Below are 15,014 nucleotides of genomic sequence, written 5' to 3'. Positions count from 1 at the left end.
CAGGTAAACACTAGGGGCCTGTTTCCCGGACACGGATAAAGCCTAGTCTCGGTCAATGGAAATTCCCATGGAGCATGCTTTTTAGTTCAGGACTAGGCGTTATCTGTGTCCAGGAAACTGGCCCCAAGTGTGTGGTATGTACCAATACCCCTACACATTTCCATTTCAACTAAATAGAGGCCTACGCTAGGTTGTTGACAGCAGGTGACTGTCAATTTAATGGTGATATTACCCACCTCAGAACCGTAAGAACGAGGAGGCCGGTTATGAGAAAATGCTGAAGCTGCGGAGGGACCTGAGCCGAGCCGTCACCATCCTGGAGATGATCAAGAGGAGGGAGAAGAGCAAGAGAGAGCTGCTGCACCTCACCCTGGAGATCGTAGAGAAGAGGTGGGTACTACTCAAAGAGACACAGGTTGTTGCTAGGATGCCAGCCATCTTGGTCAGGAATCCTTTCAATTCTAGAAACTGATCAAATTATGGTAGAGTATTGTATAAAACAATGCGTTTGTAGATGTGTCTGCTCAGTGTTTTGTTAGCTAGCTAGCCAACCATCAATTCGACCTATAGGATCTCTGGTACTACTGTATAGGAATGTTTCTGATCCATTTAAGAGAGTTCGCCTTCGGTCATTTAGTTCCTAAACAATGTTTTAAATCTGGTTTTGATAGTGGCTGACGGTTTGATTGAGATCCAGTTGTTTTTCAAATGCTTGATTATATCTTGACTTTGACCATTGCCCCTCCAGGAATGGCATGTCCGACTTTGGTGGTGAGATCATGGCTGAAGTGCTGGCCCAGCGTGCACTGGACAAGCCTGCCCATATTATCCCTCTGGTGCCGCTGACCAACAGCAACCAGTACAGACATCAGGACCACATGGACCTCAAGGACTACAAGTCCAAGGTGAGAGAGGGAGATAGCAACAGAGCAAGAGGGTGACCTCAATGGCCCATATTCATATACAGTTGAAGTCGGAAGTTTACATACACTTATGTTGGAGTCAGTAAAACTTGTTTTTTACCACTCTACAAATGTCTTGTTAGCAAACTATAGTTTTGGCAAGTCGGTTAGGACATCTACCTTGTGTGTGACACAAGTCATTTTTCCAACAATTGTTTAGACAGATTATTTAACTTGTAATTTACTGTATCACAATTCCAGTGGGTCAGAAGTGTACATACACTAAGTTGACTGTGCCTTTAAACAGCTTTGAAAATTCCAGAAAATGATGTCATGGCCTTAGAAGCCTAAATGACATGATCTGAGTCAATTGGTGTACCTGTGGATGTATTTCAAGGCCTACCTCCAAACTCTGTGCCTCTGTGCTAACAAGGAGGCCTTTACAACCCTGACTCAGTTACACCAGCTCTGTCAGGAGGAATGGGCCAAAATTCACCCAACTTATTGTGGTATCCTTGTGGAAGGCTACCTAAAACGTTTGACCCACGTTAAACCCAAGTTGACCCAAGTTAAAAGACAGCAGTAGTGGTAGCCACCGTGCTATTAACACCTGCATTGCTTGCTGTTTGGGGTTTGGGGTTTTAGGCTGGGTTTCTGTACAGCACTTTGAGATATCAGCTGATGTACGAAGGGCTATATAAATACATTTGATTTGAGTTAAACAATTTAAAGTCAATGCTACCAAATACTAAGTGAGTGTATGAAACTTCTGACACACTGGGAATGTGATAAAATCTGAAATAAGTCATTCTCTACTATTATTCTGACATTTCACTTTCTTAAAATAAAGTGGTGATCCTAACTGACCTAAGACAAGGAATTTCTACTAGGATTAAATGTCAGGAATTAAAAATATTTTAAAAAACTCAGTTTGAATGTATTTGGCTCAGGTGTATGTAAACTTCCGCCTTCTACTGCAGACTGCTAGAGCTAGGATCAGTTTGGCCTTTCAGAGCCCAATGAATGATCCTAGATCAGCAGCTCTACTCGGATATACTTGGTAAATACGGGCCAATGTCTTGAAGGTATTCTACTGAAATATTAGACTGCAAGTGAGTGACAAAATGTGTCTGGGTCCTTATCTCCTTTCTAGCCGGAGAAGACAGAGGTCGTCAGGCAGAAGAGGAAGTATGAGAAGAAGCCTAAAGTCTTACCCCTGTCAGCTGCTGCCCTCCACCACTCTGGTCCCTCTGTGTTCAATGCTAAGGACGTCCACCAGTATGACTTCCCCAGCTCAGACGACGAGCTGCACTCCCAGGTAGGCAGAGCGCTTTGACTCGGGCTGTCTCCCAAATGGACCCCGAGGAAATTAGATATCTGAGAGGATTTGATTGGTATAAGCAACACTACACAGCTGATTCAAATGATCAAAGCTGGATGATTATTTGAACAGAACTTCCACCCCGTGGGGTCCCGAGGACAGAGTTCGGGAAACCCTGACTTAGCCCATCAAAGAGGACGGTGGCGCTATGGCTATGATTATTTTCACCTTACAAATCTTCTCAGATCTCCACAAGGGCTTTGGGGTCGCTTTAGGATTGGGCCTTGGACATCTGTGGTGGAAATCTGTTAATCATAAAAATGGCCCTGTTGGTGACCTGTGACTGACTGGTCTCTCTCCCTTTACTCCTCTCTAGATGCACTCAGGTTCCTCAGAAGCTGAGGAGGAGAACGACCCAGACGGTTCTTTTGCCTTCCGGAGGAAAGCAGGCTGTCAATATTATGCCGTGAGTATAGACGACTCCATACAGTAACTTTATTGAACATTTTTACAAAATGCACAATCAATCAATTACAATACAACGTACTTCAAAACAGAAACACAGCCGAAGTGAGCACACACATTGCCATATAGTCCCAGTGGCATACTGTCTGGCCATGTTTCGTAACTCCTGTCATGTCTAATGGCTGCTCTTGTCTGTCCCCAGTCTCAGTTGGACCACGGGGGCAGCTGGCCGTGGGACAGTCCGTCAGAGGGCGGCCTGGGAGACACTCGTTACCGCTACTGCCTCACCACCCTCACCGTGCCACCACGCTGCCTGGGCATGGCGCGCCGACGCCTGGGACGAGGGGGAAGGTAGGTTACTTCAGAGTTAAAGGGGCAATCTGGGATTCAAACATCCAAGCAGTCCACCCCCGCCAACATTTTAGTAAAAAGCTGAGTAATGGGGCAGGAGCAATGCAACTAGCCTCCAATTCATAGACCGAGCTATGGATGCTAGTACTGACCACCCATGAGAATAAAATTCTAGTTTTCTGGGACCAATAGCATGAATGAATTGCGTGGCTAACAGAATGACTAAACACTGTTCCCCCTCCTCTTTCCCCCAGGGTTTTGCTGGACAGGGCGCACACAGACTTTGACAATGTATTTCATGGGCTGGACTCGGAAATGCGTGACCTGCCGCCCCACTCTCCAGTCACAGACAAGTTTGCTAGTACCTCACAAACAAATACCTCGGACAGAACCTCTTCTTATTCAGCCTCTTCTGCAGACCTCAGTCAGATACTGTTGAACATTAAGTCGAGCCGATGGAGGCACTTTAGGCCCCGGACACTATCACTACACGACGAGGACAACGTGGTCACAGACCCCTTGTTCAGGAGGCTGGGCAGGGGCCTGAGTCGCATCACCTCTACCCTGGCTGGCACTACTGGCCCCCTGAGAGGAGCTGGCCCCCCGGCCCCCACAGCTGGTGAGTAGAGCCCGGGGTTATTCTCACTCACACACACCGTACCATAGACAAACACACTAGAGGTCGACCGATTAATCGGAATGGCCGATTAATTAGGGCCGATTTCAAGTTTTCATAACAATCGGAAATCGGTATTTTTGAGCGCGGATTTTTGCCTATTTCTTTTTTAAAGTTTTTTATTTTATTTTTTAGTGTTGTTTTTTTTCCACCTTTATTTAACTAGGCAAGTCAGTTAAGAACACATTCTTATTTTCAATGACGGCCTGGAAATGTTCTGCCTCGTTTAGGGGCAGAACGACAAGAGTTTTACCTTGTCCGCTCGGGGATCCAATCTTGCACGTTTACAGTTAACTAGTCCAACGCTCTAACCACCTGATTACATTGCACACCACGAGGAGCATGCCTGTTACGCGAATGCAGTAAGCCAATGTAAGTTGCTAGCTAGCATTAAACTTATCTTATAAAAAAACAATCAATCAACGACTGTCGTTGCTCCAATGATATACTTAACCATAAACATCAATGCCTTTCTTCAAATCAATACACAAGTATATATTTTTAAACCTGCATATCTAGCTAAAAGAAATCCTGGTTAGCAGGCAATATTAACCAGCTGAAATTGTCACCTCTTGCGTTCATTGCACGTAGTGTATATGCAACAGTTTGGGCTGCCTGGCTCTTAGTGAACTAATTTGCCAGAATTTTACGTAATTATGACATAACATTGAAGGTTGTAAAATGTAACAGGAATATTTGGACTCGTGGATGCCACCCGTTACATAAAATACGGAACGGAATAAACTTTTCTTTTTTCGAGATCGGTCAAATCCAGAAACGAAGGCTCGTATTTCTGTGTGTTTATTATAGTTAAGTCTATGATTTGATAGAGCAGTCTGACTGAGGGGTGGTAGGCAGCAGCAGGCTCGTAATAGTCAAAGGTATATGGTTTAGAGAGAAATAGTCGGCGCGTTATAATTCCTGTAATAACTTGGGCTGAACTTGAAAGGGGTTCCTTGTCATTATACCGTTCATGTCTTCCACAGAGAATGTTTTGATCTACTTCAAATAACGTCTGTGTTTCGTGCTTAAACCACCTCTGCGTTTTGACACCCGTGTAAATCTCACTAGGATAAGGTAACATTTGTCAACATATTTTCATAAATCCACTCTACAATTATTTTTTTTATCTTCGCTTATATTTAGCCAATATTGGTCAGAGATACCTTGTCCTATGGATATCTACACATTTATAACATTGGCAAGGTAGTGTAAGCCTACACGAAACACAGACCTTATTTTAAGTTAATCTAAAAATATCCTATAGAATAAATGAATGAAGGAACCGCTTTTCAGATATTTCTAGATGTCCTAGGAATTATGACCCGCACTTTGGTAGTCAATTCTCACCATGCCCATTATTAAAATAGGATTTCCTGCATATAGAAATGTTTTTTTCCCAACATTCATCATTATTGTTATTTGAGACTAAATTGATTTTATTTATGTATTATATTATGTTAAAATAAGTGTTCATTGTTCATTCAGTATTGTTGCAATTGTCATTATTACAAAAAATGTGTGTGTGTATATATATATATATATATATATATATATATATATATATATATATATATATATATGTATATATGTATGTATGTATGTATGTATGTGTGTGTGTGTGTGTGTGTGTGTGTATATATATATATACATGTGTGTGTGTATATGTATATATATATGTGTGTGTGTGTGTATATATATATGTGTGTGTGTGTGTGTGTGTATATATATGTGTGTGTGTGTATATATATATGTGTGTGTGTGTGTGTGTATATATATATATATGTGTGTGTGTGTGTGTGTGTGTGTATATATATATATATATATATATATATATATATATATATATATATATATATCGGCTTTTTTTTTGTCCTCCAATAATCGTTATCGGCGTTGGAAAATCCTAATCGGTCGACCTCTATCACACACATACATTCCACATCGCAGATGAAAAGCACTGAATCATGGTTTGTCTATCTAGCAGGAGCTATATAAAAAAAGAGCAAACCTTTACTTTGGTAGGTGTTTGAGAAAGGTAATTGTAAAATCATGAATTTATTGAAGACATTGTGTTAGATCAATTCTCTCTCCCAGCCACCCCTGCTTTTGTGCTGCTGTCCGTGTTTGTGGGTTGAATTTAAGGGCACTTTCCAAATGGCACCCTATTCCCTATATAATGCACTAGGACCCATAAGGTCTAGTCAAACAGGTCACTATATAGGAAAAAGGGGGACATTTGGGACCTTAACTTAGTTGACCACAAGGGAAATAATGTGATCAATTCCTATCTTCATGAGTGTGACATTTTGAATGGCTGTAATGTTTAGAATTCATGTGGTGTTGCCTTTCCCCCGGTCAGCAACAGTCAATTAAAAATGTATGTGATAAATATATTCTGTGGGTGGACAGACGTGGAGGGGACGCTGCTCTGAATATAAAGTATCGTCTGCGTACCAAGTGGCACCCGATTCCCGATATAGGCCTTGGTCACTATAAGGTGATTAAGGTTTCGCTTGGGACACAGCCATTGTCCTTTCTACTATTGTCTTGGGGCATCAGTGTGAATGAGTTCCCCACTTGTCAAACTCTTTTCAGAGTAATACCATTTCACAAGCATACAAATGTAACCCTTTGTTGGCTTGATGTCACCGCTCACAGTGATCTCAGTCCGAGGAGGTTATTTTCGGGCCACCTATGTCCAAACCCCCCCAAAAAAGTGCAAAGTTAAATGACAAAAAAAGTGTATTTTTATTTTTTTGAATACATTTTTTAAAAATAAGATCATCTTTGAGAATTAATAATCACCAAAATAAAAGCTAAACAGTCAAAGAGAATCTAAAGTTCTCCAAATAATACATTCAGGCTTATTTTTGTCATGGGTTTTGTTATGTGTAGAATTGCAGGACATTAGCTTTAAAATTGTAAAATGTTTTTTTTCACCACGTGGCAAAATGTGTGGAATTGTAGGAAATTTGCTCCTGTGGCCAACAGGAGGGCATCTAAAATATTCTGTCAGCCTAAGCCCTATTTTAATCTAAAAAACCCTCTGAAATGTCAGCCTATTGATTTCTTCCAGAATTTTCATTACATGTCAGTTGAGTGATTGGGAAGAGATTTGTTGATATTGGATGGCTTTGGTTTTAAAGATGGACTGATTTTTATGGTACTGTGTGGTTGAATAATCAAATACTTTATTCTCTATAGGGAAATGTGGTGTTTGTGGGGTTTGGTTGGCCTCCTGATCTTAACCCCTCGGCGGATAGGGTCAGTGCTGAGAGGGCAGAACACACACACAGCTGTGGTCAGCAGCAAGTCTATGTCAGCTCGGGGCCTCAGTGAGCGTTAAAAGCCACAAAATGGACCTTCAGCCAGGCTCTGTCTTCTACCCTTCCCCCTAGTCCCTTAACACTCCTGGCTAATGCAGGGCATTAACCTTTAGCCATTTGGGACAAGTAGGACAGATTTTAAAATAACATTTTTTACTTGTCCAAAGGTTCATTGTATGATACAAGGATGCCACTTTACAAAACAAAATGCATTATCTTTTTTACAAGAAATGTAGAAAACACTCCTCTTTGCTTATTCAAGCCAGAGTCTCAAAATAAATCACTCCCCTTTTTTAAAGCTTCTCCAAGACTTCTCCTAGAAATATTGCAACATTACAATTACTACCAAATACTTTTTATGCCTCCAGGGCTCGAATTTAAGGGCGTCCCGTCGTCCCTGGGCCGATTTAAATATTTCTATGGTTAAACAGACTGGGACGACTGATCCAAAATGAATACAACCACTGCACATACATTTTTGTTTTTTGCAAAAGCATTGAGGTTGACGCAACAGATCAGAGAGTTTAGCTTAAAATGTTGTTTTATTTCTTCATATTATAAGCTCATCAATGCACACATAGGATACGTGTGAATTGTCCAAAATGCAATAGCGGGAAAACGGCGTTCTCGAAAGCGCACAGCACACGTGAGCATGATCATGTGACAGATGAAGTCATCTGTTTAGAAATTGAGAGATCTAAAGTTGCATCTACCAGCATGGGATACTAATATAACTAGGAGCATGAGACATTTTGGTTTAAATGGCATTAAGTATTTATAAAATTCCTTCAACATTTCTGTAGTCTTATTTATGCTACTTTGAAACAAGCAAAGACATGCTTCATAAAATTACATAAAACATTGCTGTTTTAAACAATTACGTTTATGGTTAAATTGTTTCAGAATGCTTGCCTGCGCTCAGATTCAAGGTGGTTAATGTGCGTTGCGCAATAAGCATTGTCCTTCACTCTACGGTCTTGTGACCATTTTGGTCTGAACTCACCGTGCCTCCTATGTCAACAGAATCGAGCCTTTCAGACCAGTGGGCGGCAACTCCAGTCTTCCAGGGCCAGATTTGGTTGTCACACCTTTTCTCCATCCTTAGCAAACACGGCTGATGAATCAAATTGCATTCTAAACTGAAGATCATGATCAGGTGGTTATTGGAGTCAGGTGTGTTAGCTGAGGCAAAACTGTGACCCCAATCAGGCCCTCGAGGACTGGAATTGCCCACCCCGGCTTTCGACGTCAATGTTAATTATCCTTCATTATATCTGTCAAACATGACTGGCGGTAGCCTATGTTTATGTAATTAAAAGTCCCATTAAAGTTTGGCTACATTTTGTTGCGGCTCCCTCCTGTCAGCATCAGTTTAGACATGCGGCTGTAGCCAATATGCACGTAGGCTTTTTAAATTATGAAACATTTATTAGAATATATATATATATATTTTTTTTAAATAATTTACTTGTCCATTCGAATAGACAACTTAAATCTAATATTGTTTTTGTCCGGCAAGAGGACGAGCGTAAAATGTTGAGCCCTGTAGTGCATAGATAGATAGGCCTTGGTAAAAAGAAAATAGTGCTCTAAATGCCTTGGGAAAGTATTCAGACCGCTTGACTTTCTCCACATTTTGTTACATTACGTCCTTATTCTAAAATGTATTAAATAAAATGTCCTCATCAATACCCCATAATGACAAAGCGAAAATAGGTTTTTAGGTCCCACAGTTGACAGTGCATGTCAGAGCAAAAATCAAGCCATGAGGTTAAAGGAATGTTTCGAGGAACAGATCTGGGGAAGGGTACCAAAACATTTCAGCAGCATTCAAGGTCCCCAAGAACACAGTGGCCTCCCATTTTGTTTTATTTTTTACCCCCTTCTCCCCAATTTAAATATTGTCTCATTGCTGCAACCCAACGGGCTCGGGAGGCGAAGGTCGAGTCATGCGAGCTCTGAAACATGACCCGCCAAACCGCGGTTCTTAATACCTGCCCGCTTAACCCAGAAGTCAGCCGCACCAATGTGTCAGAGGAAACACCATTTACCTGATGCCTGAGGTTAGCCTGCAGGTGCCCGGCCTGTCACAAGGAGTCTTTAGAGCGCGATGAGCCAAGTAAAGCCCCCCCAGATCCTTGATATGAACCTGCCCCAGAGTATTCAGGACCTCCGACTGGGGCGAAGGTTCACCGTCCAGCAAGACAACAACTCTAAGCACACAGCCATGACAACGCAGGAGTGGCTTTGGGATAAAAGTCTCTGAATGTCCATGAGTGGCCCAGCCAGAGCCCGGACTTGAACCTGATTTGAACATCTCTGGAGAGACCTGAAAATAGCTGTGCAGCGTGGCTCCCCAGCCAACCTGACTGAGCTTGAGAGGATGGGGGGGGGCAAATTTAATAAATTTGGAATAAGGCTGTGCTTTAACAAAATAGGGAAAAAGCCAAGGGGTTTGAATACTTTCCTAATAGGGTGCCATTTTGGGATGCATCCCAAATTGATGTGACCGGTCCGTGTGTGACCTGTTCGCCTCTCTGTCTCCCCTGCAGCTTTTACTGCCCAACAATACCAGCAGCATCAGGAGCAGCTGGCCTTGATGCAGAAACAGCAGCTGGAGCAGATCCAACAGCAACTGCAAGCCAACAGCACCACCACCACTACCAACAGCACGCAGGTTAGTTAGCCCGCTCTCTGACCTGGGCTGGTATTCTCAGTGGCTCAGAATACGAGCGCAGATCCAGGAATCCTAATGCCTTTTTAGATCAAAATGAATAAGATTCAATGGATAGGAGAGACCTGGTCCTAGATCAGCACTCCTCCTCTGAGATGTTTGATACAGCCCCATGACCTCTCCTCTCTCGATCTGTCTGTCTTTTCAGGATGGTGTTAATACGTTGTTCTCCTCCTCTACCAGGTTTTGGTGTCCAAGACGTTAGATTGTGCCTGTGCCCAGTTTGCTGCCTCTGCCCTGGTGACCACAGACCAGCTTCTGGCCTTGAAGAACAAGGATGAGGGTGGACCGGGCAGCGGGGTCAACGGGGTCCTTCCACCCTCAGGTTAACACTGCACCCAAGCATTTGTTGTGGTCAAGTGGTTATTGTAAAAGGGTCATTCCTTAGTAGGTTAAATAAATACTTTTTTTTTAAAGCAGAGCATCAAAGAGAAGAGAAAATTGCACATAGAACTTTGAACGCTCTGACAAAGGCCATGAGGCGTGGTATATAAGCTAAATAAACACAAGTGAATCTGGTAAGCGCAGTGTGCAAGTTTTCCTCTCCAGATATCATCAAATTATTCCCACGCACCTGCAACAAGTAACCTCTGATGTGCAAGTGCGTTTTGAATGAAATGCAGGGCTTTCACAGAGGCAAACGTAAAAGGTTGGACCTGATCAAAGGAGAAACTGCTGCTGCACATGAAGTGGTTTTGTTTTCTGTCTTCCCTTCCTACAGGCGTCTACAAGGGCTTTCACCTCACTAGCACAGCATCCCCGTCGCCTGCAGCCCCCACCCCTACCCCCTCCTTCCCCTTCCTGTTGCCCAGCACCAACGGCACCACCACTCAGGTCCTGATGGGGAACAACAACAACCTCCGCCTGAGCATGTCCTCCCCCGGGGGGACTCCTCACCAAGCGCCACATACCCCGGGCGCTAAGCCACGCTCCCGTTGCCGTGTCGTCATCTGCCTTAAAGTTGGCTGCCACCGCTAACTGTCAAATGCCTAAGGTCTCCACAAACACCCCGTCAATGGACCTGGTGCCAAGGTGAGAGAGGGGGGAGGAACAGGATGAGAGTCTGTTTTTCCAAATGGCACCCTACTCCCTTTTTATAGTGCACTATTCACCAGGGCTCTGATGGGGCTGTTGTCTGAAGTAGTACTATATAGGGAATAGGGTCCATTTGGGACACGGATTAAGTGTATAGAAATGGACCATTACACAGTGTTCAGACAACCGTAGCTTAAACCGCTGATTCAGGAACATTACCTGAGTCCGTCTGAGTCAATATTAACGTAGGTATTACTGAACAGTGTCTGATTGATTTGTACATATTCTCTCCACTTGCCTCCAGGGAAAATCAGGATCAAGAAAAGCCAGCACTAAACAGCATTTTGGACAACACAGTGGCTATGGAGGTCACGTGACCTCGGAACACGGACTGGACTGTGGGCTCACCCGGGAACTCATTTAGGTGCTATGCATCGTAGAGTTGTGAATGCAAGGAAGGGGTAGTGGAATGCGCACACAGCATACAACGCTGTCTCCATGGTGACGGTCGGGACTTAATTGCAATGGTCGTCTCGTACTTTTTTCATTTCCTATTTGTTACTGTTGATAAGAAATATCAACATCTGTAATTATGAATATGGCAATTATTTGTACAGTACCAGATATTTGTAATACCCCCCCCCCCCCTTGTATATAATGTTACTTGAATACGGAAATGGTTCATTTGATGTTTTGCACTTGGGATTAAAAAAAAACTTTTTTTTGTAAAAAGACAAACTGCAGCTGGTTGGAGTTGTACAACAGTGTCATCACGTCAGTGCATGGTGTGGAACCTGCTGTTTTATCTATTTATTGTGCCGTGTTTACAGTTTGTTTGTTTTTCTACGTTTTGTTCATTTTTGTTTTGTCCACTGTACCCTCATTGGTTCCTGTGCTGTAGTCTGGGTTTAGGTAGCTATGAACTTCTCTGTATTTGTCCACTGTACCCTCATTGGTTCCTGTGCTGTAGTCTGGGTTTAGGTAGCTATGAACTTCTCTGTATTTGTCCACTGTACCCTCATTGGTTCCTGTGCTGTAGTCTGGGTTTAGGTAGCTATGAACTTCTCTGTATTTGTCCACTGTACCCTCATTGGTTCCTGTGCTGTAGTCTGGGTTTAGGTAGCTATGAACTTCTCTGTATTTGTCCATTGTATCATGTGGAAACAGATGGTGACATGCATTCATACAGAGTTGGTGGGTGTGGATTTAAGGCATCGGTTTGTCAGTCAGGGTAATCACTTAAGATCTTCCATTTTAAATTGTTCATGAGACAAAGTAACACAATGGGAATGAAGTCTGTTCCTAGAAGTCACTGCTGCTTAACTAAGCACTATTTTTGTTTCGATGAATGCTGCTTTTATATGATTTAGGGCTCTGGTTTGTTTTCACATCAGTACCCTTTCTTTTTTTTAAAGACCCCCTTCCTCAATTATTTTGTGAAAAATGTCATTATTTTTGTATCCCCTCTTCCGTTTCTGATGATGAATGTATGTTCCTCGTTGAACGACTTCATTATTTTGTTACTTGTTGATGAAATGCGATCGGGTAGAGGAATGTAGTAACATCTTGATTACATGTATCATTCCGGTTTATACATAACAGAGGACAACATGTATTAAAAAAGGCAGATTTCTTTGCTTTTAGGATCATCTCCAGAACGCTGCGAGGCCAAGATGAACCACAAGTATCGGGTGCCTTCCTTTGGAAATACGAGCTCTCTTCTGTGAAGAGTACGGTACTAAACAAGGCTACTAGTTAGTTGTTGTTGTACCACCAATATGAATGCCCATTCCAATGGCATAATTTATCTTTTTTTTATTTTAAATTTTATCCACAAAATGAAAAATTATCTTCTCACAAAAAATAAAACCCCAGGGCATTATGTGTTTGGACCAGCATGTATCTTTTTTGTTGTTGTCTCGTCCCATTTGTTCCATGTTGTGGTCATAGTAGAGTGGGAAAGAGTAGGGGTGAAGTTAACCCTTGATGCTTATCTTGGCCTCTAGCTGTTGGTAGAACATGACGATTCCTGGGGCCACCCATTTGTAAAAATGTATGCACGCTTGACTAAGTGGCTTTGTGTAAAAGGGTCTGTTAAATGGCATATTTCCCCTAGTAATGCAGCAGTTATCTCCATATCAAAACATTTCTGGGTATCAATTAAAGACATATGCTCTGGAACTTTGGTGACCTAAGTATATATTTGTTTTAAACCTTCTACTTTGGGCTGGATGTGTCTTTGTTGCTTATAACCCATCCATAACCGCCCGGCTATATGTGAACATCTGAGGCCCAACCCGATAATATAGAAAATGCTTTGTAGGCTTCAGTCAAAGACAGCGTAGTGTTTTAAAAAATGTTTTATTTTTTTTATAGGATGTAGTATATTTCTTTAGTCTGGTTTAGATGTTTCTGCTTATGTTTTCCAACATTTTGGTAGGCTATTTGTTTTGTCAACTTGTCTATAATTGTATACATGCAGCAGCATTGTATACATGCATTCTCATAAATCAATAGAATTAATCCTTCAAAATAGTTGACCGGTAAAGTTATTTCGTGGCGCATTAACAAAAAACTGGAAATATTTTCTGTGCAAAATGTCTAAATAACATCCTTTTGACTGGGTGTAAGGCAAAAGACAGCTGTGAGAACTACCCAAAATGCTTCTGATAAGATTTCAGTTTGGCTTTTTTTCAGTGGCAGGGACTGGGAGACTAGTCAGGATTGAGGGAAAGATGAATGGAGCAAAGTAGAGAGAGATCCTTGATGAAAACCTGTTCAGGACCTCACTGTGGTGAATGTTCACCTTCCAACAGGACAAGGACCCTAAGCACACAGCCAAGGCAACGCAGGAGTGGCTTTAGGACAAGTCTCTGAATGTCTGAGTGGCCCGGAAACCGATAGCTGTGCAGCGACGCTCCTCATCCAACCTGACAGAGTTTGAGAGGATCTGCAGAGAAGAATTTGAGAAACTCCCCAAATACAGGCGTACCAAGCTTGTGTCATACTCAAGACTCTAGGCTGTAATTGCTGCCAAAGCTGCTTCAACAAAGTACGATCTTTGTCCCCATGTGCAGTTGCAAACCGTAGTCTGGCTCTTTGGAGCAGTGGCTTCTTCCTTGCTGAGCGGCCTTTCAGGTTATGTCGATATAGCACTCGTTTTACTGTGGATAGAGATACTTTTGTACCTGTTTCCTCCAGCATCTTCACATGGTCCTTTGCTGTTGTTCTGGGATTGATTAGTACTTTTCGCACCAAGTACGTTCATCTCTAGGAGACAGAACGCATCTCCTTCCTGAGGGGTATGACAGCTGTGTGGCCCCATGGTGTTTATACTTGCATACTATTGTTTGTACAGATGAACGTGGTACTTTCAGGCGTTTGGAAATTGCTTCCAAGGATGAACCAGACTTGTGGAGGTCTACAATATTTTTAGGTCTTGGCTGATTTTCTTTAGATTTTCCCATCACTGGCACTGAGTTTGAAGGTAGGCCTTGAAATACATCCACAGGTACATCTCCTATTGACTCAAATTATGTCAATTAGCCTATCAGAAGCTTCTAAAGCCATTACATTTTCTGGAATTCTCCAAGCTGTTTAAAGGCACAGTCAAATTAGTGTATGTACACTTTTGACCCTCTGAAATTGTAATACAGTGAATTGTAAGTGAAATAATCTGTCTAAACAATTGTTGGAAAAATTACTTGTCTATGCACAAAATAGATGTCCTGACTGACTTGCCAAAACTATCGTTTGTTAGCAAGAAATCTGTGGAGTGGTTGAAAAACGAGTTTAAATGACTCCAACCTAAGTGTATGTAAACATCTGACTTCAACTGTATTACCACACTCACAGGAGACATTCTTCCACTCATGGGTACATGACTGACATCCTGTGGTAGGTTGACGGTATTGCACCTTGGCCACATTGCTGCGCACAATTCTTTCCTGTGACTGTTTCATGCTGTTGGAATGAATGGAGTGTAAGATAAGTCACTGCAGGTGTCTCAAGGAGTTGGGATATGCAAGAAACACTTATTACACACTTGTGTCTAACAGGACAAATATAAGTATCCCCCCCCTAATAAGTGGCACGCACCTCAGAGGTCACACATCTTGCCATCACAGCAGCAAGATTTGTGACCTGTTGCCACAAGGAAAGTGAAGCACAAACTCCACTGTAAATAATGATATTTATCTGT

General features: G+C 42.3%; 1 protein-coding gene across 1 annotated transcript in view; it reads left to right on the top strand.

Annotated features, from left to right (window-relative positions):
• The window catches only part of LOC124009518 (enhancer of polycomb homolog 1-like), a 29,173-nt gene extending 16,468 nt beyond the window's left edge, over positions 1-12,705 (top strand). Inside the window, 11 exon segments of the mRNA XM_046321374.1 lie at positions 242-390; positions 749-905; positions 2,056-2,220; positions 2,600-2,689; positions 2,891-3,039; positions 3,294-3,658; positions 9,597-9,721; positions 9,962-10,103; positions 10,500-10,669; positions 10,671-10,810; positions 11,118-12,705. Of these exon segments, the coding sequence (XP_046177330.1) occupies positions 242-390; positions 749-905; positions 2,056-2,220; positions 2,600-2,689; positions 2,891-3,039; positions 3,294-3,658; positions 9,597-9,721; positions 9,962-10,103; positions 10,500-10,669; positions 10,671-10,810; positions 11,118-11,190 (1,725 nt within the window). The 3' untranslated portion in view covers positions 11,191-12,705.
• The last annotated feature ends 2,309 nt before the right edge of the window (positions 12,706-15,014 follow it).

Source organism: Oncorhynchus gorbuscha, linkage group LG22, assembly GCF_021184085.1.
Source record: "Oncorhynchus gorbuscha isolate QuinsamMale2020 ecotype Even-year linkage group LG22, OgorEven_v1.0, whole genome shotgun sequence".
NCBI classification, from domain to species: domain Eukaryota; kingdom Metazoa; phylum Chordata; class Actinopteri; order Salmoniformes; family Salmonidae; genus Oncorhynchus; species Oncorhynchus gorbuscha.
This window is presented reverse-complemented; position numbering and strand designations above follow the sequence as displayed.